Here is a 25,892-nt window from a genome sequence, read left to right as displayed (position 1 = left end):
ACAGTCCGGTGCACACCGGACAGTGTCCGGTGCCTGATTTCTTTCCTTCTACGGCGAAGTCGACCATTGGCAGCCAGAGAGCCGTTGGCGCATCGGACATGTCCGGTGCCTCCTTCCGACTGTTGGCTCGACCACGTGTCGCGCGCGGATTTCGCGGTCGACCGTTTGCCCGGCCGACCGTTGGCTCACCGGACAGTCCGGTGCACACCGGACAGTCCGGTGCATTATAGCCGTACGTCGCTGGTGAATTCCCGAGAACAGCCACTTCGCTCGAGCCAGCCTGGCGCACCGGACACTGTCCGGTGCACCACCGGACAGTCCGGTGCTCCCAGACTCAGCAAAGTCTTGGCTGCTCGAGCCAAGGCATTTCTAGTTGGTCTTTTCCTGTTTCTAGCACTTAGACACAATACATTAGTCTCTAACACAATGTACTAAGTCTGAGAAACATACCTTTATCCTTGATTTGTACTTTGTCCACCATTTTACACTTAGACACTCGTGTTGGACACTAAACCACCAAAATACTTAGAAATGGCCCAAGGGCACATTTCCCTTTCACCACCTGCCGCGACCTGGTGAGCAAGCTGGGTCGCAAGACCCCCACCAGGGCGAGCGAGCTGATGGACATCGCCACCAAGTTCGCCTCTGGCCAGGAGGCGGTTGAGGCCATCTTCCGGAAGGATAAGCAGCCCCAGGGCCGCCCACCAGAAGATGTCCCCGAGGCGTCAACTCAGCGCGGCACCAAGAAGAAAGGCAGGAAGAAGTCGCAAGCGAAATGCGACGCCGCCGACGCGGACCTTGTCGCCGCTGCCGAGTACAAGAACCCTCGGAAACCTCCCGGAGGTGCCAATCTCTTCGACAAGATGCTCAAGGAGCCGTGCCCCTATCATCAGGGGCCCGTCAAGCACACCCTTGAGGAGTGCGCCATGCTTCGGCGCCACTTTCACAAGGCCGGGCCACCTGCGGAAGGTGGCAGGGCCCGCGACGACGATAAGAAGGAGGATCACAAGGCAGGAGAGTTCCCCGAGGTCCGCGACTGCTTCATGATCTACGGTGGGCCAGTGGCGAACGCCTCGGCTCGGCACCGCAAGCAAGAGCGTCGGGAGGTCTGCTCAGTAAAGGTGGCGGCGCCGGTCTACCTAGACTGGTCCGACAAGCCCATCACCTTCGACCAGGGCGATCACCCCGACCGCGTGCCGGGCCCGAGGAAATACCCGCTCGTTGTCGACCCCGTCATCGGCAACGTCAGGCTCACCAAGGTCCTCATGGACGGAGGCAGCAGCCTCAACATCATCTACACCGAGACCCTCGGGCTCCTGCGGATCGATTCGTCCTCGGTCCGGGCAGGCGCTGCGCCTTTTCATGGGATCATCCTCGGGAAACGCGTCCAGCCCCTCGGACAACTCGATTTACCCGTCTGCTTTGGGACACCCTTCAACTTCCGAAGGGAGACCCTCACGTTCGAGGTGGTCGGGTTTCGAGGAACCTACCACGCAGTGCTGGGAAGGCCATGCTACGCCAAGTTCATGGTCGTCCCCAACTACACCTACCTCAAGCTCAAAATGTCGGGCCCCAACGGGGTCATCACCGTCGGCCCCACGTATCGACACGCGTACGAATGCGACGTGGAGTGCGTGGAGTACGCCGAGGCCCTCGTCGAATCCGAGGCCCTCATTGCCGACCTGGAGAGCCTCTCTAAGGAGGCGCCAGACGTGAAGCGCCATGCCGGCAACTTCGAGCCGGCGGAGACGGTTAAGTCCGTCCCTCTCGACCCCAACAACGATGCCTCCAAGCAGATCCGGATCGGCTCCGAGCTCGACCCCAAATAGAAAGCAATGCTCGTCGACTTTCTCCACGCGAACGCCGACGTTTTCGCGTGGAGTCCCTCGGACATGCCCGGCATACCGAGGGATGTCGCCGAGCACTCGCTGGATATCCGAGCTGGAGCCCGACCCGTGAAGCAGCCTCTACGCCGATTTGACGAAGAAAAGCGTCGAGCCATAGGCGAGGAGATCCACAAGCTAATGGCAGCAGGGTTCATCAAAGAGGTATTCCATCCCAAATGGCTTGCCAACCCTGTGCTTGTGAGAAAGAAAGGAGGGAAATGGCGGATGTGTGTAGACTACACTGGTCTAAACAAAGCATGTCCGAAAGTTCCCTACCCTCTGCCTCGCATCGATCAAATCGTGGATTCCACTGCTGGGTGCGAAACCCTGTCTTTCCTCGATGCCTACTCAGGGTATCACCAAATCAAGATGAAAGAGTCCGACCAGCTCACGACTTCTTTCATCACACCCTTCGGCATGTACTGCTATGTTACCATGCCGTTCGGTTTGAGGAATGCGGGTGCGACATACCAAAGGTGCATGAACCACGTGTTCGGCGAACACATTGGTCGAACGGTCGAGGCCTACGTCGATGACATCGTAGTCAAGACGAGGAAAGCCTCTGACCTCCTTTCCGACCTTGAAGTGACATTCCTATGTCTCAAGGCGAAAGGCGTAAAGCTCAATCCCGAGAAGTGTGTTTTTGGGGTCCCCCGAGGCATGCTCTTGGGGTTCATCGTCTCCGAGCGGGGCATCGAGGCCAACCCGGAAAAAATCACGGTCATCACAAACATGGGGCCCATCAAGGACTTGAAAGGCGTACAGAGGGTCACGGGATGCCTTGCGGCTCTGAGCCGTTTCATCTCACGCCTCGGCGAAAGAGGCCTGCCTCTGTACCGCCTCTTAAGGAAGGCCGAGTGCTTCACTTGGACCCCTGAGGCCGAGGAAGCCCTCGGGAACCTGAAGGCGCTCCTCACGAACGCGCCCATCTTGGTGCCTCCCACTGCCGGAGAAGACCTCTTGATCTACGTCGCCGCTACCACTTAGGTGGTCAGCGCCGCGATCGTGGTTGAGAGACAAGAAGAAGGGCATTCATTGCCCATCCAGAGGCTAGTCTACTTCATCAGTGAGGTACTGTCCGAGACCAAGATCCGCTACCCACAAATTCAGAAGCTGTTGTACGCGGTAATCCTGACGCGACGGAAGTTGTGACACTACTTCGAGTCTCATCCAGTGACTGTGGTGTCATCCTTCCCCCTGGGGGAGATCATCCAGTGCCGAGAGGCCTCGGGTAGAATTGCAAAGTGGGCGGTGGAAATCATGGGCGAGACGATCTCGTTCGCCCCTCGGAAGGCCATCAAGTCCCAGGTCTTGGCAGACTTTGTGGCTGAATGGGTCGACACCCAGCTCCCGACAGTTCTGATCCAACCGGAACTCTGGACCATGTTTTTCGACGGGTCGCTGATGGAGACAGGGGCAGGCGTGGGCCTGCTCTTCATCTCGCCCCTCGGAAAGCACCTACGCTACGTGCTACGCCTCCACTTCCCGGTGTCCAACAATGTGGCCGAGTACGAGGCTCTGGTCAACGGGTTGCGCATCGCCATCGAGCTAGGGGTCTGACGCCTCGATGCTCGCGGTGACTCGCAGCTCGTCATCGACCAAGTCATGAAGAACTCCCACTGCCGCGACCCGAAGATGGAAGCCTACTGCGACGAGGTTCGGCGCCTGGAAGACAAGTTCTACGGGCTTGAGCTCAATCACATCGCCCGACACTACAACGAGACTGCGAACGAGCTGGCTAAGATAGCCTCGGGGCGAACAACGGTTCCCCCGGACGTCTTCTCCCGAGACCTGCACCAACCCTCCGTCAAGACCGACGACACGCCCGAGCCTGAGAAGGCCTCGGCCCTGCCCGAGGCATCCTCGGCTTGGCCTGAGGCACCCTCGGCTCTGCCCGAGACACCCTCGGCTCAGCCCGAGGCAACCTCGGCCCCCAAAGATGAGGCACTGCGCGATGAGGAAGAGCGAAGCGGGGTCACGCCTAATCGAAACTGGCAGACCCCGTACCTGCAATATCTCCACCGAGCAGAGCTACCCCTCGACCGAGCCAAAGCTCAGCGGTTGGCGCAGCGCGCCAAGTCGTTTGTCTTGCTGGGGGACGGGAAGGAGCTCTACCACCGCAGCCCCTCAGGCATCCTCCAGCGATGCATATCCATCGCTGAAGGCTAGGAGCTCTTACAAGAAATACACTCGGGGGCTTGCGGTCATCACGCAGCACCTCGAGCCCTTGTTGAAAACGCCTTCCGACAAGGCTTCTACTGGCCGACCGCGGTGGCCGACGCCACTAGAATTGTGCGCACCTGCAAATGGTGTCAATTCTATGCAAGGCAGACCCACCTGCCCGCTCAGGCTCTGCATACCATACCCATCACCTGGTCGTTTGCTGTGTGGGGTCTGGACCTCGTCGGCCCCTTGCAGAAGGCACCCAGGGGCTACACGCACCTGCTGGTCGCCATCGACAAATTCTCCAAGTGGATCAAGGTCCGGCCCCTAAACAGCATCAGGTCCGAACAGGCGGTGGCGTTCTTCACCAACATCATCCATCGCTTTGGGGTCCCAAACTCCATCATCACCGACAACGGCACCCAGTTCACCGGCAGAAAGTTCCTGGACTTCTGCGAGGATCACCACATCCGAGTGGACTGGGCCGCCGTGGCTCACCCCATGACGAATGGGCAAGTAGAGCGTGCCAACGGCATGATCTTGCAAGGACTCAAGCCGCGGATCTACAACGACCTCAACAAGTTCGGCAAGCGATGGATGAAGGAGCTCCCCTCGGTGGTCTGGAGTCTGAGGACGACGCCGAGCCGAGCCACGGGCTTCACACTGTTCTTTCTAGTCTATGGGGCCGAGGCCATCTTGCCCATAGACTTAGAATACGGTTCCCCGAGGGCGAGGGCCTACGACGATCAAAGCAACCGAGCTAACCGAGAAGACTCACTGGACCAGCTGGAGGAGGCTCGGGACATGGCCTTGCTACACTCAGCGCGGTATCAGCAGTCTCTGCGACGCTACCACGCTCGAGGGGTTCGGTCCCGAGACCTCCAGGTGGGCGACCTGGTGCTTCGGCTGCGACAAGACGCTCGAGGGCGGCACAAGCTCACGCCTCCCTGGGAAGGGCCGTTCGTCATCGCCAAAGTTCTGAAGCCCAGGATGTACAAGCTGGCCAACAGTCAAGGCGAGGTCTACAGCAACGCTTGGAACATCCGACAGCTACGTCGCTTCTACCCTTAAGATGCTTTCAAGTCATTCATACACCTCGTTCACACACAAAGTCTAACCATCAAGGAAGGGTCGGCCTTGCCTCGGCAAAAAGCCCGACTCTCCCTCGGGGGCTAGAAGGGGGGAACCCCTCTGCGTCAAAATTTTTCCTCGGAAAAAGATCTTTTCTGCCAGAATATCTCTTGTGCTTTTCGACTACTTCGAAAGTGGATCCTGAAAACGACGGAGTACATGTAAGCAGCCAAGGCTGACCGAGCCAAGGGACTCCTACGCCTCCGGGATACGGATACCTCACTCATCCCCTTCTGCGATAAGTAACTCACGCTCGGATAAGCGATTCCGCTGATCGAACAAGTCCCAACGCTCGAAGACCCTTCTGTCGAAATGATTTTTCGGGCCTTCTCGACTACATCGATAGCAGAATCCGGCGGACGAGTAAGAGTACACGTAAGCGGCAAGGCTGACCGAGCCGAGGGATTCCTACGCCTCCGGGATACGGATACCTCACTCATCACCTTCTGTGAAAAGTAACTCTCGCTTGGACAAACAACTCTGTTACCGACAAATAAGTCCAGATACTCGAAGCAAGGGGAAAAGACACGCAGCTTTACAACATGATGACAGTATGTTTGGGCCTCGGCGGCCGCAGAAAACATACGCACACTACAAGATAACCTGATCCTGTAGGCTCGGACCTTGACGATTGAAGGGAGCAGCAGCACCCTCGGCGTCAACTACACCTTCGGCACGGTCCGACCTAGCCTCGGACGGCGACGCGGTCGGAGGATCTCCACTTCGAAGGACGACATCAGCACCACGCCCGAGCCATCGTCGCCAGGGTCTCTTCCAGGAGTCCGGCTCGAGCAGATGGCTCGGCCGGTCACCCCGAAGCCTCAGCCAGCTGTCCCCCGAGGACATCAGCTCGGCTCGTGGCCTCGGCAACTCAACTCCGACGCTGGTCCCGCCAGTGGACGGCCCGGTCGGGCTCCGGCCGACGAAGTCTTCTTTTCGAGTCAACTCCGCCTCTGTCTGTGCTGACACCGCTACCTCCGGCTTCGGCTCATCGAAGAGCGGTCGAGGGTTTCTTTAACTAAGCAAGAGAAACCTTGGACAGCAAGGCCGACCGAGCCGAGGGACTCCTATGCCTCCGGGATACGGATACCTCACTCGTCACCTTCGCACGAGGCAACTCACGCTTGGTGAAGCGGTTCAGATAGCCAACAGGCGAGTCTTAGTGCTCGAAATGAAGAAAAAACACGGCTCCGTGCCAAAAACACATACATGTTCAGGCCCCGACAGCCACAATGAACAGACTCCGGCACTCAAGGTGCCATTACAGACGGAACTCCGGTTCCGCCCCTGCAGGTACAAACAACCCCCCACGTTGGAGGGCCTGCGGGGCGACAAAACCCCTTGTGGCTCGCTGACGCCCGCTTCGAAGTGGCCAAACAGCAGCAGCGATGACCTCAGGGCGGACGCTGCTGCGACGGGCTCCTCGCCCACGCCCCCACTCGAGGGGCGAGGACAAGCTGTCAGAACCAAAGAGCCGGAGGTTGGATCACGGGTGGCGCTGACGGTCTCGTCGGCAGAAAAGCCCACCTCTCCAGCTGCCACCGCCTCAGCACCGACGGCGGCATCCACCTGTCCGCCAAAACCGCACCAGCGGGCGCCGGGCGCCCCAAAGCGCACCGGCAGGTCCTCGCTCCTGCCTTCACCGAGGCCGCCCCAGAACATGAGCGCCGCCCTCACGGCACACAACGTGCTGGGCAACCCTCTGGCGCGGCTGTTGGCGCAGGGAAGACCCGGACATGGCCGGCCCGTACGCGGCGCGACCATCGCCCGGACAGGGGACGGAATGCTGCACCCTGGCTAGGCAGCAGCAGTTCGCCTTCCCCGGCATGGCTGGAGGAAGCCTCCACAGGGCTAGAGGATGCCTTTTTTCTCCAAACGCTGGGGGAAGAAAAGGGTTACCGGCCCACATGGAGGCAACCCCCCACTCGGTGCGCCCCTTCGCCTTAGCCCAGATGACGAAAATCCTTGAAGCTGAGGGCGGGGTGGAGGCCGCAGCCCGGCTCGCTTCCCTCCACCAAACTGCCCATTGGTGGGGGAGTGCAGCCGGGCTGCCTGACAAAAATCCTTGAAGCCGAACGATGGCTGAAAGGTACCAACTTCCGCGAAGTTGCATTTCCCCAACGACGACAAGGCGGAAGAACCACGGGTGCCCCCCATCTGGGGGCTCGAAAGGTGGAAAGACACGATGCATGAGGGGAGCACGAAGACATGGTTGCCCTTCAAGGGGGTCGCCCTCCTTTTAAAGGCAACTCTCCCCACTTGCGTCCTCAGCCGTCGCGGGCTGAGTCTTCTCCAACACGCTCCAAGATCCTCCCCCTACGACACGGGGGTTGGGTCCCACGCGTCATGCAAGCTGGCCTAGGGCAGAAGAAGACAAATGACCGCGCGCGGCGCGCGCAACTGCCCAGCGGTTACAAGCATTCCCCCACTTTCGCCCAGACCAGCGGGTGAAAGGGCGGACCGCCATGCAGGCGGCATGCAACCGCACTGAAGGGGCGCACCCTTTCGACTTCGACGCGTCCAGCATGGAGGCCCAGGCCCACGCGTCATGCAACCGGCGCGTTGGTCGCCACGTGCAAGAAACTGCACCGCCACTCACGCCACTACCGCGCCTCCTCGACTGCGGAACCAGTACCGCGACTCGAGGCAACCCTGCGCATGACCCAACAGTGCCAACCAGGCACATCGGTCACGGGCCAGTCAGCTGCAGGAGAAGGCGCGACGGTCGATGCGGCCAGAAATGGGCCGGCAGTAATGGCGGTGGCAGGCGAGCGAAAGCAGCGGTCAAGTCGTCAGCCAAGCTCACGTCCCCTCCTGGGACAGCGGGAGAGCCCTCTCCCACGGCGTGAAGACGGCGCGCCCGTGTCCCGTTCCTCGAACGGCTCGCGCACGCGCAACGGCTGCCCCGCGAACCACTCGTCCCGCCGCATTAACTCCGCCGCGGGACAGGCGGCACCTTTGGCAGGAGAAGCGAGCGACGCTTTACCTTCGCCATAATGACCGCGTCCAAAAAGGTACGCCACGTCATTCGATTTCGTATCCTTTTCCTCTTTCTCTCTCTTACAACAGGGACTGGGACAGGGGATGCCCCGAAAGGGATCCTTCTCCGCGAAGGAAACGGGCCCCGAGCCCCCCTACTGATCAGAGGTTCAAAGGCTGGCCCCTCGGAGGGGTTCAACAGCCGCCTCAGAGCGCCCGGGCTCCGCGCCCACTACTGGTCAGGGGTTCAAAGGCCGGCCCCTCGGAAGGGTTCAACGACCGCCTCAGGCCACTCGGGCTCCGCACCCACTACTGATCAGGGGTTCGTAGGCTGGCCCTCGAAGGGTTCACAGCCGCCTCAAATGCAGAGCGAGGGATGACCCTGGGTACGTTCGATACATAACCAAGGCTCGGGTTACGCTCCCGAGGTACCCTAGGACATTTCCGAGACCAGCGGGAACGATCTTGTAACGGAATCCCATCAGAGGGAGGCATCGAGCCCTCGGACCCCGTCAAAAGGGGACCGGGTCCGGCAGATCACCCGTAGGTACTTTTGGAGCGCGCCTCCGGGCCTCTAGCCGACCCCTAACAAATGGGGCACGGGCGTCCACTCGGATTACCCGTTAGCAGCTCACCGGAGCACCATGTTCGACGCCCTCCAAGGGCAACATGGCGCTTTCCCCCCCTCCTCCTTGCGGAAAGGCGACGCAGGGGCGTATGTAAAGAAGTCGAGTCTGTCCTTGACCGTCCTCTCGCCCTGTGCGGAGGCTCGGGGGCTGCTCTCGCAGACCCAGCCCGAGAACTTGGGACCTGACCGTGCACCCGGGCTACGGCCAGCTCGCATGAGGGAACAACCAGACCGGCCGAAGCATTGCGAAACGCATTAAGACCTCGAAGGAGTCAAACCACTCCTCTGAGGCCTCGGGGGCTACACCCGGCGGGTGCGCTCGCGCGCACCCACCAGAACAAAATGCAACCGAGAAAGGTCGGTCCCCTTGCAAAAAAGTGCGACAAAAGCCTCCAAGCGAGTATTAACACTCCCTTCGAGGCTCGGGGGCTACTGTCGGGGACCATAATTAGGGGTACCCTCAAGACTCCTAATCTCAGCTAGTAACCCCCATCAGCACAAAGCTGCAAAGGCCTGATGGGTGCGATTAAGTCAAGGATCGGTCCACTCAAGGGACACGATCTCGCCTCGCCCGAGCCCAGCCTCAGGCAAGGGCAGCCGACCCCGGAGGATTTACGTCTCGCCCGAGGACCCCCTCCAGCAACGGACACACCTTCGGCTCGCCCGAGGCCCAGACTTCACCAAGAAGCAACCTTGGCCAAGCCGCCACGCCGACCAACCGTATCGCAGGAGCCTTTAATGCAAAGGTGGCCTGACACTTTATCCTGACGCACGCCCTTCAGTCGACAGAGCCGAAGTGACCGCAGTCACTTCGCCGCTCCACTGACCGGTCTGACAAGAGGATAGCGCCGCCTGCGCCGCTCCGACTGCTGTGCCACTCGGCAGAGTGAGGCTGACAGCAGCCAAGTTCGGCCTTAGGCGCCATAGGAAACTCCGCTTCGCCTGACCCCAGGGCTCGGACTCAGGCTCAGCCCCGGAAGACGACGAACTCCGCTTCGCCCGACCCCAGGGCTCGAACTCGGGCTCAGCCCCGGAAGACGACGAACTCCGCTCGCCCGACCCCAGGGCTCAGACTCGGGCTCAGCCCCGGAAGACGACGAACTCCGCTTCGCCCGACCCCAGGGCTCGGACTCGGGCTCAGCCCTGGAAGACGACGAACTCCGCATCGCCCGACCCCAGGGCTCGGACTCGGGCTCAGCCCCGGAAGACGACGAACTCCGCATCGCCCGACCCCAGGGCTCGGACTCGGGCTCAGCCCTGGAAGACGACGAACTCCGCATCATCCGACCCCAGGGCTCGGACTCGGGCTCAGCCCCGGAAGACGATGAACTCTGCCTCGCCCGACCCCAGGGCTCGGACTCAGCCCTGGCCTCAACCGACAGTCTCCGCCTCGCCCGACCCAGGGGCTCGGACTTGACCTCGGCCTCGGAAGACAGACTCGACCTCGACCTCGGAGGAGCCTCCGCCTTGCCCAACCTAGGGCTCGGACCGACCACGCCACAGGAGGCGCCATCATTACCCTACCCCAAGCTAACTCAGGCTACGGGGAACAAGACCGGCGTCCCATCTGGCTCGCCCCGATAAACAAGTAATGATGGCGCCCCGCATGCTCCATGACGACGACGGCTCTCAGCCCCCTTACGGAAGCAAGGAGACGTCAGCAAGGACTCGACAGCCCTAACAGCTGTCCTTCCACCAGGCTCCAGCGCTCCTCCGACGGCCACGACACCACACGAACCGGGTGCCAAAACCTCTCCGGCTGCCACGACGGCATGTACTTAGGGCGCTAGCTCTTCTCCGCTAGACACGTTAGCACACTGCTACACCCCCCATTGTACACCTGGATCCTCTCCTTACGCCTATAAAAGGAAGGTCAAGGGCCCTCTTACAGAGGGTTGGCCGCGCGGGGAAGGACGGGACGGCACTCGCGTAAGCCTCTCGCTCCCTCCCGCGTGGACGCTTGTAACCCCCTACTGCAAGCGCACCCGACCTGGGCGCGGGACAAACACGAAGGCCGTGGGTTTCCTTTTTTATGCCTGTCTCCCTCCGGCTTCTTCCCCCTTCGCGCTCCGTCTCGCGTCGACCCATCTGGGCTGGGGCACGCGGCGACAATTTACTCGTCGGTCCAGGGACCCCCCCCCCCCCGGGGGTCAAAACGCCGACAATTTCGTTTTCAACTATCTCCCAAATACTAGGATGGAGAGAGAAAAGGTGACTACGCATTTTGTGACTAAAAAGAGTAGTCTTCTCCATCAAAGTGTGGAGGTTTCCCAAGAGGGGTAGATAGCAAATGAGCATTAGAGTTGAATGGAATGCGAGAATAATCAAATGAAAAATTTGAGTTAACCGGTTTCTTTTTCTCGTCGTCGTCGTCTCTTGGTGAATAAGAAGATTCGTCGCTATCGTAGTAGACGATCTTCTTGATACGTCTCTTCTTCTTCCTGTCCTTCTTCTTGTGACTCGAGCCAGAGTCAGTGGGCTTGTCGTCACTTGGCTCGTTGAAGATGGACTCCTTCTCCTTATCGTTGACCACCATCCCCTTTCCCTTAGGATCCATCTCTTCGGGCGATTAGTCCCTTACGTGAAGAGAACGGCTCTGATACCAATTGAGAGCACCTAGAGGGGGGTGAATTGGTGATCCTGTAAAATTCAACACTAAATAGCCACAAAACTTGGATAAGTGTTAGTACGGCTAAGTAGCGAGCTCTTGCGAACACACAAGTAATCACAGAAAAGCAATCACAAGAGACACACGAGTTTATCTCGTGGTTCGGCCAAGTAACACTTGCCTACTTCCACGTTGTGGCATCCAAATGCACGAGGGTTGCACTCAACCCCTTTGAAGGGATCCAATGATCAACTTGAATACCACGGTGTTCTTCTTTCTTAGACTTTCTCCCGTTTGCGAGGAATCTCCACAACTCGGAGCCTCTCGCCCTTACAATTGATGATCACAAAGAAGCATGGAAGTAAGGGAGGGGAGAGCAACACACACAAGACTCAAAATGAGAGCACAATCACGCACACAAGTCACAACTCGAGCTCAAAACACAACACAAGGAGTTATCAACTCAAATGGAGCTCAAGTCACTATCTCAAAGAATCAAATGCGTGAGAATGGAGTCTTGGAGTCTTAGGATCTTTCTTGTAAGCTTGGGTGACTCCTCCATGCGCCTAGGGGTCCTTTTTATAGCCCCAAGGAAGCTAGGAGCCGTTGGAGATCAACAAGGAAAGCCAATCTTGCCTTCTGTCGGGTGGCGCACCGGACAACCACTGTAGCTTGTCCGGTGCAGATCTCCTTCTTTTTCTGGCGCAGACGATCGTTGCACCTCGGCGTCGGTTGGCGCACCGGACAGTCCGGTGCCCCCTTCCGACCGTTGGTGTGGGCCACGTGTCGCCCGCCGATTTCGCTGCCGACCGTTGCGCAGTCGACCGTTGCACCACCGGACAGTCCGGTGCACCACCGGACAGTCCGGTGAATTTTAGCCGTACGCCGTTGAACTTTTCCCGAGAGCGACGACTTCGCCGCGGACGACTCACCGGATAGTCCGGTGCACCACCGAACAATCCAATGAATTATAGACGTATGCCGTAGTCGAGTCCCGAGAGCGGCCTGTTCACCGAGACTGGTCCTGGCGCACCGGACACTGTCCGGTGCACCCAGACCGAGCAGTAGTTGGCTGTACACAGCCAACTCTTTTCCAATCTTTTTCTCCTGTTTCTAGCACTTAGACACAATACATTAGTACCCAAATCAATGTACTAAGTCTAGAAACGTACCTTGTTACATGATTTGCACTTCTTCAATCTTTGGCACAATTTAACACTTAGAGAATATGTGTTGGGCACTTAATCACTAAAACACTTTAGAAATGGCCCAAGGGACACCGGACAGTCCGGTGTACCAGCCGACCGTTGGAGCAGTCCACGTGTCGCGCGAGGATTGCGCGGCCGACCATTGGCGCTGGCGACTGTTGGCTCACCGGACAGTCCGGTGCACCACCGGACAGTCCGGTGAATTATAGCCACGTCGCCCCTATGCTTTTCCCCAGAGCGACGAGTACACCGCGGACGACTCACCGGACAGTCCGGTGAATTATAGCCGTACACCGCCGTCAACTCCCGAGAGCGGCCTTTTCACCGAAGACCAGCCTGGCGCACCGGACACTGTCGGTGCACCACCGGACAGTCCGGTGTGCCAAGCCGAGCTGGAGTTTGGTGCACATAGCCAACTCTTTTTCTAATTCTTTTCTCACTGTTTCTAGCACTTAGACAAAACACATTAGTACTCAAAACAATGTACTAAGTCTAGAAACGTACATTTTTCTTTGATTTGCACTTCTCACTTTACTTGGCACATAAGAACTTAATTAACCGTGTTGGGCACTTAATCACCAAAACATTATTGAAATTGCCTAAGGGCACATTTCCCTTTCGGTTGTACCATGTGACTATAAATAGGGGCACAATGTCATGCATACATACGTTTTTTGGGCCCAAGAGAACCGACTTGCTCCGCCTACGAAGTTATTTCACTTCCTACCTTCACATTACTGTTCGTAAAGTCGAAGGTATATATAATTGTAATCATTTGTTATATAATAAAGAATGGAGCAAAGTATACCATATCAAGATGAGCAACCTATTTCATCTCTTATGTTTTGCATTATTTTATTCCTGGTGTTCTTTATTTATGTTTCTTACATTCTTCCTTTAATTAATCTCTCAAAAAAGAGTTACTTAAAGGATGAAGTGAAAGAATAATTCATTTGTGTTGCCTTATTTTTTATGTTCTTTGGGAATAAAAAACGAGTGACCAACAAATACTGACTTCACTAAGGTTGCCCGGTCTGGGTAGATGCCATCAGTCAAATAATATCTCATATTTTATCGGATTCCATTAATTGTGAAGTTTACCTCAGTGGCATTACCAGATGCTAGGTGGTGAGCGATGCAATGCAACACATTATATAACTTCATCGTGTGGGACCCGTCAAGCCAAAATATGCATATCATGTTGTTGGAAGGTCTTTGTTTATCTGTTTTAATGGTCTTTAGTACTCTTTAGTTTCTAGAATTAAACTAGGTAGGAACTAAAATTTAGACCTTAGAGGCTTAGACTAATAATGTCTAAGGAAAACAAACAGGCCCATCTCTTCCTACGGAACGTATATGACATGCATTATCCGCATGGAGTTTGCCTATCTTGCGATCTGCTCTAGTTAAGGGCTACTAAAAATGGAAACTTACAATGGCAACGGCAATACCAACGAACGGACAAAGAGAATCCGGGCAAAGGAGGATAACCCGCCATTTCCGTTGTCCATGCATGATGCATGCAGCCAGCCACGCCACCCATCTCGCGTACTTATGTCGTCGTCCTCCCCGTCCGAGCAGCCCCCCACATCATCGCCTTTCCTCTTCTCACCAGCCTCCTCCGACACGCAGCTAGCCCACGTAAATTGCACCGAGACACAGACACAGGTAACAAAGGCAACAGCCATGGCGGGAACCCGTGCCCTGTACCTCCTCGTCGCGGCTGTCGCGGCGCTCTTAGCCACGCCTGCGGCCGTGGACGCGGCCACGCTGGCGGAGATCTGCAGGGGAACCGCGTTCCCCGACATCTGCACCAGCACGGTGGGGAGCGAGGCGCAGAGCGCCGGGGTGTTGGACGCCATGGCGGTGTTGCGGATGCAGGTGGACGCGTTCAACAAGCGCACCGAGGCGGCGAGGGCGCACGTCAAGGAGGCCGCCGTGACGGCGTCCCCCAAGGCGCGGACGGTGCTGGACCTGTGCAACAACCTGTACCTGGACGTGGAGGACAACCTGGGAGCCTGCCGCCGCGCCATCGGCTTCAAGGACGCCGTCACCATCCGCGCCACCATGGGCATGGCGGCGCAGGACATGCAGAACTGCGACGAGCAGTTCAGGCAGATCGGCGAGAAGAACCCCATGGAGCAGTTCGACGCGTCGCTCGTCGAGATGTCCGAGAACTGCCGCTCGCTCTCCAACATGATCTGATCGATCTCCTTCTCCACGGACGACAACAGAGAGCCGGGCGTTTTGGGCCCTCGCATCGTTTGTCGCCGCTGCTAACGTTCGCATGCCCATGCCCGCGAGCGCGCTCTCGCGCGACAATAACTGATGAGTTAAGTTTGTTTTGCTTTGACCATCTCACATCGTTATTTCCTGTAGAGATGCGTTAATTTGGTCTCGGAAACGGGGAGGCGAATTGAGGTGGAATATTTATAATTCAAGAAACACAGTTTTGGTTCTAGAAGAGGATCGTCGATCATGCTGCTCTACTCGATCTCCTCTCCTCGTTACGATTTTAATTACCGTTTTGTATCTATGAGAAGATCTAGCAATTATAGTCTATACTTTTTTATAGATGTTTGAGACGATAAAGAAGACATATTTAGGGGTTGTTTGGTTCGTGGTTAAATGTGTCACACTTTGCCTAATGTTAGTCGTTCAAATTGACGGTCTGTTTGATTTGATGTCTAACTTGTCATACTTTACCTAACTTTTCTGCCTAAGGTTAGTTCTTCAATTCGAACGGCAAAGTGTGACACATTTAGGGGCTGTTTGGTTTGTGGCTAAACGTGCCACACTTTGCCTAAGGTTAGTCGTTCGAATTTAAGAACTAACCTTAGGCACAAAAGTGTGGCAAAGTGGGACAAGTTAGTCATCAAACCAAACAGGTCTTTAGCCACGAACCAAACAGCCTGAATAACTAACCTTAAGCAGAAAAGTTAGGCAAAGTGTGTCAAGTTATACATCAAACCAAACATACCTTTAGACCATCTTATTTGAGCCCACGCGAGAATTTTTGGGAGCTCATCCATCTAAACCGGATTAACGAGTTCCCAAAATGGACCAGACCAGATTTTTTAACTTTGTAAAATGAAAGAATGGATTGTATCATTATGTTCTTCTCGTCGAGCTAATAAAAAAACATATATGGGTCGTTTTGTTTGGAAGTCGAATAAATTAGTTACAAATTTTGTAAGGTTTTATATGCTAGACTTAGAGATGTCAATAAAGAATTTCCCATCGGGTTCTAACACTCTATCATCACCATCATGTTTTATCTATCCCCATACTCATACCCACCATGAATGCAAAACTCGTGTCATACTCATCTTCAATCGGGTTTTGGGTCTCAATCTCAACTTGTTTTGTTTAAGGGTTGTGTGTCGAATTGTATTGGGTATGAAACATCCATGGATAATCAGGTTCAGATAATTGCTCCCCACCCATACCCACTTATCTAATGGGTGAGGAATTTATCCAATATATATACTCATGTGGATAATTTTGTTGCATGCCCTAACTAGACAATTTTGTCCCACGGATTAGCGGGTATCGGGTTCCCATTGACATCTCTAGCTGGACTGCAAGAAAACTAGATAAATTAGATTTCCTCCTTGTGATGTTGTCTGGACCCGTCAAAATTGTCTTGGTTGGGTTTGGGACCTAGCCATCACAGATTTTGTGTACTATTATGAATCAATTGATTTTCAAAATGCATTCAGATTTGGCGTAGGAAACACTAAGATTGTGATCTGAACTTATTTCTTATTGTGATAAGATCACTCCTAAATAAATGGGAGGATCATATAGCCGCGATATCTAACATCTAATGAAAACCAGTATAGTACATCTCTTCTGCACTTCCAATCCTTTTATTATTGTTCATCTCTTGATATGACGAACAAGAACGACGACCTAGGCTTGCCGACTGACCTAGATCAATTCGATGACATCCTTGTCTGAAGGGGTCCCTCCCAGTTGAGAGCTTTGACGGTGCCTTTGCTAATTTTTCCAGAAACTAACTATTCTTCGTCATATAAGCATGCTTGCTTATCCTTTAGTTGTGTCGAGGAAAATTCGATAGTAAATTTACAGTGTTGATGCACAAAGGGACACGAGGATTTAGATAGGTTTGGGCTCTCACTATGAGATAATACCATAGGTCATGTGTGTTGTAGTGTATACGCCTGTGTAATATGATCAGATGATTTGTCCTTGATGGGCGCTACCACCCCTTTTATAGTTCAAGGAGGTCCTTGATGGGCGCCATTAGAATATGTACATTGATGGGTTAGTTGTTGTTTTTCTATCAGGGAATATTTGTTACATTAATTATTTTATCATCCCTAGAAGGTTATACCTCCTTAGGTTGTGTCCTGTCCTGGCTCTTATCAATTGTCTCCCAACCTGCTAGACTGACTTTATCTGAGTTGAAGTGAGCGAACAAATTGGGAGTGATAACAAGAGGAACGGAAACTTGATAACGCCTTGGATAATAATACATGATCCCATACTATATCCGATCCACATTTACTCTATTTGAACCCGAGTGAAAATAATTATGATAAAATATAGAATGACCTGCTACCTATTTGTATCTGTTATGCTTTCATCCGCTCCAACAGCACACACATCCTATCGTGGATGCATATTTTGCGTGATCGCGTTCAACTATTCACGCTTGTAGCAGATCGCAAACGAGAACGCGCAAAATGAGCGCTCGATCACAACTTATTTCCACGTATTTTCTCCTCTATGGATCACAATGCGCATTTGCTTTCGCGAGCTGCTAGACACGACAACTGTTGTGGTCGCGTATGCAGGCCACATATCCCACAAAATGCGCATGCGCAATGGGGTTACCGGTGATTGCCTAACAATTTATGGGTCTACAGTAGAGATGACAATGGGTAAATAACCATCGTTTATTACTATCACATACATATACTGAGAGCACCTAGAGGGGGGTGAATAGGTGATCCTGTAAAATTCAACACTAATAGCCACAAAACTTGATTATGAAAGTTAGAACGGCTAAGTAGCTTGAAGCGAGTTCTTGTGAACACAGATAATCAAAGAGAAAGCACACAAGAGACACACGATTTTTATCTCGTGGTTCGGCCAAGTAAAACTTGCCCACTTCCACGTTGTGGCGTCCCAATGAACGAGGGTTGCACTCAACCTCTTTCAAGTGATTCAATGATCAACTTGAATACCACGGTTTTTCCTTTCTTTGTCTTTCTCCCGTTTACGAGGAATCTCCACAACTTGGAGCCTCTCGCCCTTACAATGATGATCACAAAAGATGTACGGAAGTAAGGGAGGGGAGAGCAACACACACAAGACTCAAATCACAGCACTATCACGCACACAAGTCACAACTTGAGCTCAAAACACAACGCACGGAGTTCACAACTCAAGTGGAGCTCAAGTCACTATCTCAAAGAATCAAATGCACGAAGTTGGAGTCTAGAAGTCTTAGAGTGTTTCTTGAATGCTTGGGTAGCTCCTCCATACGCCTAGGGGTCCCTTTTATAGCCCCAAGGCAGCTAGGAGCCATTGGAGGCCAACATGGAATGATATCCTTGCCTTCTGTCGGGTGGCGCACCGGACAGTCCGGTGCGCCACCGGACAGTCACTGTAGACGGTCCGGTGTCGATCTCCTTCCTATTCTGGCGCAGACGACTGTTGCATCTCCGGGCCAGATGGCGCACCAGACACTATCTGGTGCACACCGGACAGTCCGGTGCCCCCTGCATACCGTTGGTGCGGGCCACACGTCGCCCGCGGATTGCGCGGTCGACCGTTGAGCTGGCGACCGTTGGCTCACCGGACAGTCTGGTGCACCACCGGACAGTCCGGTGAATTATAGCCGTACGCCGTCGATTTTTCCTGAGAGTGGCCTGTTCACCGGAAGCTAGCCTGGCGCACCGGACACTGTCCGGTGTGCCAGACCGAGCTGGACTTTGGCTGCACCAAGCCAAGTCTTTTGCAAATCTTTCTTTTCATGTTTCTAGCACTTAGACAACATATGTTAGTACTCAAAACAATGTACTAAGTCTAGAAACATACCTCATGTCTTCATTTGCACTTTTCTCTTCATTTAGCACATAAGAACTTAATTAAGTGTGTTGGGTAATCACCAAAACATAATAGAAATTGCCCAAGGGCACATTTCCCTTTCAATCTCCCCCTTTTTGGTGATTTATGCCAACACATCCAAAAGCAACCACAAGAAGTGCAACATCAATGCAACTGAGAATAAAATTGTCTTGGACAAGATTTGACATATTTGGATCGTTCTTTGCCACCACTTGGTTTGTTTTTGCAAATCAATTTCATTTTGCTATCTCTAAGTCAAACACACTTGTTTAGGCACAAAGAGAGATATTCCAATGGAAAAATCAAACAAGTGCCAAAAACTCCCCCTTTTTCCCATAATCATAAATTCTCCCCCACAAGAGCCCAAATTTTGCAATAAGAGTATTTTGGACAAATCAAAAAAATTCTAACTCTACTATTTTCAAAATTCTCAAGTGGTAGCTGATCCATTTGCTTTGGCCTTAATTTCTCCCCCCTTTTGGCATCAAGCACCAAAACGGGATCATTTTTTGCCCTTTAACCGCATTGCCTCACCAAAAATGTCAATTAAGAGCAAAAAGGCAATAAGAGCATAAGAATGAACTTGGAGGTGAGTACACTAATACCAGAGTGCAGTGGAAGTCTTTGCATGGTCCAAGTTCACCTTTCCCTTTCAATGCACTTTTGAGACTACATCAAGTAACTCAAACACGAAGGTTAGTCTCAAAGGGTCAAGTTGTAGCACTTCTCCCCTAAATATGTGCATCATTCACACATGGACTTGTGAGGTCCGGGGATCCCTTGCACAACTTGAGCACCATAAATAAGCAACAAATTTCATAAATGCATAAAGTAACATGATCAAAGGCATAAACCACATGTATGCTATAGATCAATCCAAGTTACGCGAATCTAAGACATTTATCTCACTACGCAGCCTGCAAAAGGTTTTCTCATCTAATGGCTTGGTAAAGATATCGGCTAGCTGGTTCTCAGTGCTAATATGGAACACTTCGATATCTCCCTTTTGCTGGTGGTCTCTCAGAAAGTGATGCCGGGTGTCTATGTGCTTAGTGCAGCTGTGTTCAACAGGATTATCCGCCATGCGGATTGCACTCTCATTGTCACATAGGAGTGGGACTTTGCTCAGATTGTAGCCAAAATCCCGGAGGGTTTGCCTCATCCAAAGTAGTTGCGTGCAACACTGTCCTGCGGCAACATACTCGGCCTCAGCGGTGGATAGGGCAACGAAGGTTTGTTTCTTTGAGCTCCAAGACACCAGGGACCTTCCTAGGAATTGGCATGTCCCTGATGTACTCTTCCTATCAACCTTGCATCCAGCATAATCGGAGTCTGAATATCCAATCAAGTCAAAGGTAGACCCCTTTGGATACCAGATCCCGAAGCAAGGCGTAGAAACTAAATATCTAAGAATCCGCTTAACGGCCACAAGATGATAGTCCCTTGGGTCGGATTGATATCTAGCACACGTGCATACGCTAAGCATAATATCCGGTCTACTAGCACATAAATAAAGTAATGACCCTATCATAGACCAGTATGCCTTTTGATCAACGGACTTACCTCCTTTGTTGAGGTCGACATGTCCGTCGGTTCCCATAGGTGTCTTTGCGGGCTTGGCGTCCTTCATCCCAAACCGATTGAGAAGATCCTGAGTGTACTTCGTTTGGGAGATGAAGGTGTCGTCCTTGAGTTGCTTCACTTGGAACCCAAGGAAGTAGTTCAACTCACCCATCATTGACATCTCAAATTTTTGAGTCATCACCCTGCTAAACTCCTCACAAGACTTTTGATTAGTAGAACCAAATATTATGTCATCGACATAAATTTGGCACACAAAAAGGTCACCATTATAAGTCTTAGTGAAAAGAGTGGGTGTCACACCCGTTTCCAAAGGACAGAGCCGGGCGCATAGCATATGTGTGCCAGGATCTATTTCCACACATATGTTGACGTCACAAGTGTAATATATCAAAAGAACAATGCATAAAAGCGTAAATAGCGATTATATTAACATATTACACTTTGAACAGACATAATGTCTTAACCTTTATCCATCAAAGTACAGCGAAACAAGGACATCCATCCACAGGAAGATGACCGGGGGTATCACTAGACTAGCATCCATGGAGTTCAGCATCATAATCTTCATCTGCAACTTCTGATCAAAATTAAGCAAGGGTGAGCTCACTTATGGTCGGGGCTCAGCAAGTGGGGGAAAAACTAATGCAAGTCTAACAAGGTGAGGCTGAGGTTGAGCAGTAAGCATTTTAGTTGGTCAACATTTTATTAACAACACCTGTCTTACTAATAAGTGTGAATCCCAAGTATTCCCATTAAAAAAAGTACAAGAGTATATCAAAAACACTTAAGTGAAACCACTTAAGCAAACCATTGGCAGATCATCGGATCTCGATTTATTTTCATCTTCAAGTTCAATTATCATGTGAGGAGTCCAGGCTGCTCATAACCGTGAGCACGGCTGATATATCAGTTTTACACTCTGCAGAGGTGGCGCATCTTTACCCATGAGTCGTGATTCCCTTCTAGCCCGGGTTAGCTAGACCCGTATTCACTTCCAAGGTGAATGGCCAGGGTCTCACTACGAGGCTTCTCCCTAGAGTCCTCATTACGCAAATGCTAGAAATGGTCAAACTGCATAAGGCACACCTACCGTAACCAACTTATAGTCCAGACTACAGGGTAAAGCTTTGGGAACTATGCCCGTATCCAATCTGCCTGAGCCGGAACTATAAGAGCTTGCCAGATGCCCCCGTTCCTGTCGACCACGACCAGCACCCAACATAAGACTTCCCTAGTTATTTAGCCAAGACCAGAGCCATGATAGTTCTCATGGTAGCACTGTTTTCCCGGGTGGTCACTCCATGTTCCAATTAATATGCAATAATCTTGTTTAACCATCGGGTTAACAACAATAGAGTAAACTTACCATTTGGAACATTAGTATCATACATGAGTGACTGCATAAAGTTAAGTTGTAGCAATAGCATAGCTACGAAGGTAAAGTATAATTCCCAGGTTTGATCAAGGAATAAGGTTGGAAAGGTTATCTAAATAGGTAACCCGTCAAATTATGCATATATATATCCAAAAGAATAAACCTTATTAAATGTATTGTTTGGGATCAAACAGAGTATGCAGAGGGAGAAGTCCACTTGCCTTGCTTATTGAAAACTTGAGGTTCTTCCACGGATAGGAATAGATCTTGATTCTTAACTACTAGATCAACCACTGAATATCACACAAACAAACAAGAAGAACAAACACCACTCAATAACATACCACATTCACCATACATAAAGCTAAAAGAAAGCCTAACGAAAAGAGTGTTCGCTTTTTAAAACATCGCACGTAATGGTTATAATAAAAAGGTATTCTCAAAAGTGTGTGATCTATACTTTATAAAACAAGACATGAGCTTAAAATATCTTAATTAAAATATTCAAATATTAAGTTCACCAAATTAATCTTTTATAAAACGCCATATGTGATACGTCTAAGATTAAGGGTTTATAAGATGAGAAAACACGTTATAACAATATTAAACCTTTTTTTTAACTTTTTAAGAAAAGATATATGTTATATATCTAAGGTTAATGAGTTATTAAACACATTATTAAACATTAATTGATGAGAAGCTAATATATAAGCCTAAACATGTTTTATGTGGAAATATAATGAAACAATTAAGTATCTTTATTTTTATTAATAAAACACATGGCCTATATTATTTTTAATAAAGCTATATTCAGATTTAATATATACACTAACATTTTAATTATAGAAACACATGAATACTAATTATATTATTTTATTCTTTAGGAAAAACTAAGTGGTGTAAATAATATGGCCTCGATCTGATGATCAGATTATTCATGCCTAGAAAGCTAACTAAGCCATTTTAAATTAAAAACAAATTATCTATTTCATTAGTCAGAAAACAATATAAACTATCATTTTCTTTATTATGAAAGTATGAGCACCTAATTAAGTCATTTTGACATTATTATAAAATTCTATTCTTTCTTACCGTGAATAGAAAAATATCTATACTGCACGAAAATATATAAGACTCTGATTAATGTCTAAATCACGCTTGATGCAAAGATAATCATGTAATTATTTATTTAAATGTTTTTGTTACTAAAAAGGTGATCTACTCATTTCTCTTGCTAATTTAGAAAACCCACAAGTGAATCGATTATAAACATTTTAAATTTGCAGCCACACAGTAATGGATGAAAAAAAAGATATTTCTATATGCTTATCACATGATTATAAAGTTAATAATACAGATCCACATTTAATTCAAACTAGAAATAATCTTTTACATATAAACAACAAAGACTATTGCAAACAGCTAAATAGAATTAATCGTAGCACGGAATCAGCTTCTTCTACCTCGTCTTTGTTCCTGCGCAGGGGTGCCAACAAGCAGAAGGGGCCGACGAGGGAGCAGTGGCACGGACGACCGTCGGTTGTGGGAGTAGGAGGTCGACGGGCGGCGTCGAGATCACCGGCGAGCGCGGTGACAGACGGCAGTGTCAGACGGTGGCAAGCAGAGAAGCAGTTGCGACAGCACAACAGCAAGGAATTTCGGTAGCGGCATCGGGGCACGAGGCAGAGCCGAGTCAGAGCGAGAAATCAACTGTGGCGCGATAGGAAACTACGAGGCGTACTTGCCAATGGCATAAGGGCACGGAGGAGCCCAGACGACGGCGAAAATGGCGAGCGACTGTGCAGCAGCCTCAGACAGGGAGCAGCAAGCAGGGTGCGACGCTGTGCAAATGAACAGGGGCGAGGGGCTGGCGAGCTCGGGCAGGGGAAGGAATGCTCCGTTGGCGTGGCTTTTATAGAAGAAGGGGGAGAGGAAGAGGCGGCCGGGACTTCAATCGACCATCAATGGCGTCGGTAATGGGAGAGTTAGTGGAGAGGGAGAAGGGAAAACGGCAGCCGTTAACGGCTCGACATCAAGGGACGGACAGGGTCATTCAAGCTGTCATCAACGCCGTCCATGAAGAGTGATTAATGGGGGAGTAGAAACGGACGAAATGAAGCTCCATTTGAAACGATGGCGAATGGTCGCGGGACGTCGGGCGTGGATGGCGCGGCGGGGTCCTTGCGCGTGTGGTCGGTTCCGGGTCACGGTCGGGGTTGGCGGCTTCTGCTGGTCGGGGCAGGGGCGCTGGGTTGGGCGCGAGGCGGCCGGTCGGCTGCGCGGGCGCGGCGCGTCGAGGCTGGTTCAGGACAGGGACGCGCTTGGTTGCTGGCATCCGCTCGGCGGGTCCTGGCGTGGGGGAGGGCGAGCGGCTGCAGGGGCGTCGGGGCAGGGGCGGTCGGTGCCGGTGTGAATCATCTAGGCCCCTTTAGTAATGTTTTGGTAATTAATGACAACTACTTGTGGACTAACGATTCTTGGAGAAATAAGAATGCAGGGTTGGACCACATAGAACAGGAAATGTTGAAGAGTCATACGCATTGGTTGTGGATCAGATGAAGGCAAAGGTATAATATAGGTTTTACTTTTGCCGGTCTTGAGGAGTTTAGAGAAGATACCTGACCGGATTAGTAGGCTAGATAGCCGTACTATTAAGAGGGGTCAATGACTTAGATCTGTGTAAAACTTAGTGCCTCATAGAGCATCAAGTAGTTGCATTTGCATGAGGACTAACAGCGCTTCTCATTTCGTGAGTTAAAAGTTCATTCAAAAGCATGTTTGAAATTTGAGAAGTCTTGGTCGCGCGGACTGTCCGGCCTTTGGGGGCGGACCGTCCGCGATCCTCCAGAGGGTCCGAAGTCTGACCATTTGTGTTGGCACTGTGTTCTATTGCACTGCGGACCGTCCGGGCCTTAGGGCCGGACCGTCCGCAGTCCTGACCAGAGGAAGGTGGCTTCGGGTCAGTCCCTGAATTATAGGCGGACGGTCCGCCTGTGAGGGGCGGACGGTCCGCATGTGTCTATCTCGTTTTTGGACAGGGACTGTGTGTTTTTATTGAGTTGTACTACGGACGGTCCGGGAGACCAGTCCGGACAGTACTGTCTCAGGTCGCGGACGGTCCGGGATTTATAGCCGGACGGTCCGCGTGTGTTAACTCCGTTTGATCCGAGGCTCAGGTGTTTGAAATTGCCTGGTCGCGGACGGTCCGACCTTGAAGGGCGGACTGTCCGGACCCTCCTTTTGAGTCGTCTCTGACATGTTCCAACGGTCATTATAGCCGTTATGGTGTACGGCGGACCGTCCGGCCCTAGGGCGCGGACGGTCCGCGCGTGCGCAGAACTGCCCTCTTTTGTGCATAACGGTTGGTTTTAGATGGGGGCCTATAAATAGAAGGGTAGCTCGTGTGTGAGTGCTCTCTTGGCCATTCCTTGCACACATTGAGCTCATTTGTGATCCTCCAACTCACTCTCTCACACTCTTTGCTTGAGGTTGCATTCTAGTGAGAGATTGAGGGTTCCTAGTGCATTTGCATCATTTGGTGATTCTTGAGGCACTAGGTGGTACACCGAGCAAGCGTCGTTGGCTTGTTACTCTTGGAGGTTGCCGCCTCCTAGACGGCTCGGGTGATTGTCTCCGTCGAGCTCTCCAAGAAGATTGTGGAGAAGCCGCGGTGTTGATTGTGAGGGGTTCGCGCCTACCTCGCCGGAGCGGCAAAGGTGACATTAGTGGAATCGAGGTATTGAGTGATTTCTTGTCCACTTGGCTCAAAGATCAAGTCGTGTCTTGATAGAGGAGCAAGTGAGAGCTTGAAGTCCACCTCAACGTGGATTAGGGGTGATCGGCAAATCACCGATACCACGGGATAAATTTCGGTGTCCATTTCTTCTAGCATTACTTATTGCCTTGCAATTGATTAGTGTTTTGCTTATAGTTCTTCAAGTATTCAATCTCCGTAGTTGTCTTTCATACATTGTTTACTTATTGACACTAGTAAATTTATTCCCCTTGTTGTATTGATTAAATTTACTTAGTATTGTTGTTTTTAGTCAAAACCGTCTATTCACCCCCCCTCTAGCCGGTGTCCTAGATCCTACAAGTGGTATCGGAGCCGAGGACTCCATTGTTTGTGGATCTAATCATCCCGGAGTGGGACAAAATGGCTAGTAACAACAATGTGCACATAGGGAAGCCACCGCACTTTGATGGAAACAATTATGATTATTGGAAA

At 51.7% G+C, this 25,892-nt stretch overlaps 1 protein-coding gene across 1 annotated transcript; it reads left to right on the top strand.

The window, feature by feature from the left end:
* Window positions 1-14,179: 14,179 nt before the first annotated feature.
* On the top strand, window positions 14,180-15,287 carry LOC100283356 (uncharacterized). The gene has a single exon (XM_020542662.2). It carries the CDS (start codon window positions 14,290-14,292, stop codon window positions 14,806-14,808), a length of 519 nt encoding a protein of 172 aa, XP_020398251.1. The 5' UTR covers window positions 14,180-14,289; the 3' UTR covers window positions 14,809-15,287.
* Window positions 15,288-25,892: the final 10,605 nt, after the last annotated feature.

Source organism: Zea mays, chromosome 8 (assembly GCF_902167145.1).
Source record: "Zea mays cultivar B73 chromosome 8, Zm-B73-REFERENCE-NAM-5.0, whole genome shotgun sequence".
Classification (NCBI taxonomy): Eukaryota; Viridiplantae; Streptophyta; class Magnoliopsida; order Poales; family Poaceae; genus Zea; species Zea mays.
The sequence above is the reverse complement of the archived record's forward strand: the minus strand, read 5'-3'. Positions and strand labels throughout refer to the sequence as shown.

What these genes read in the sequence shown, in the direction of transcription:
- LOC100283356 (XM_020542662.2), top strand. Translation starts at nt 14,290, where the DNA reads ATGGCGGGAACCCGTGCCCTGTACCTCCTCGTCGCGGCTGTCGCGGCG.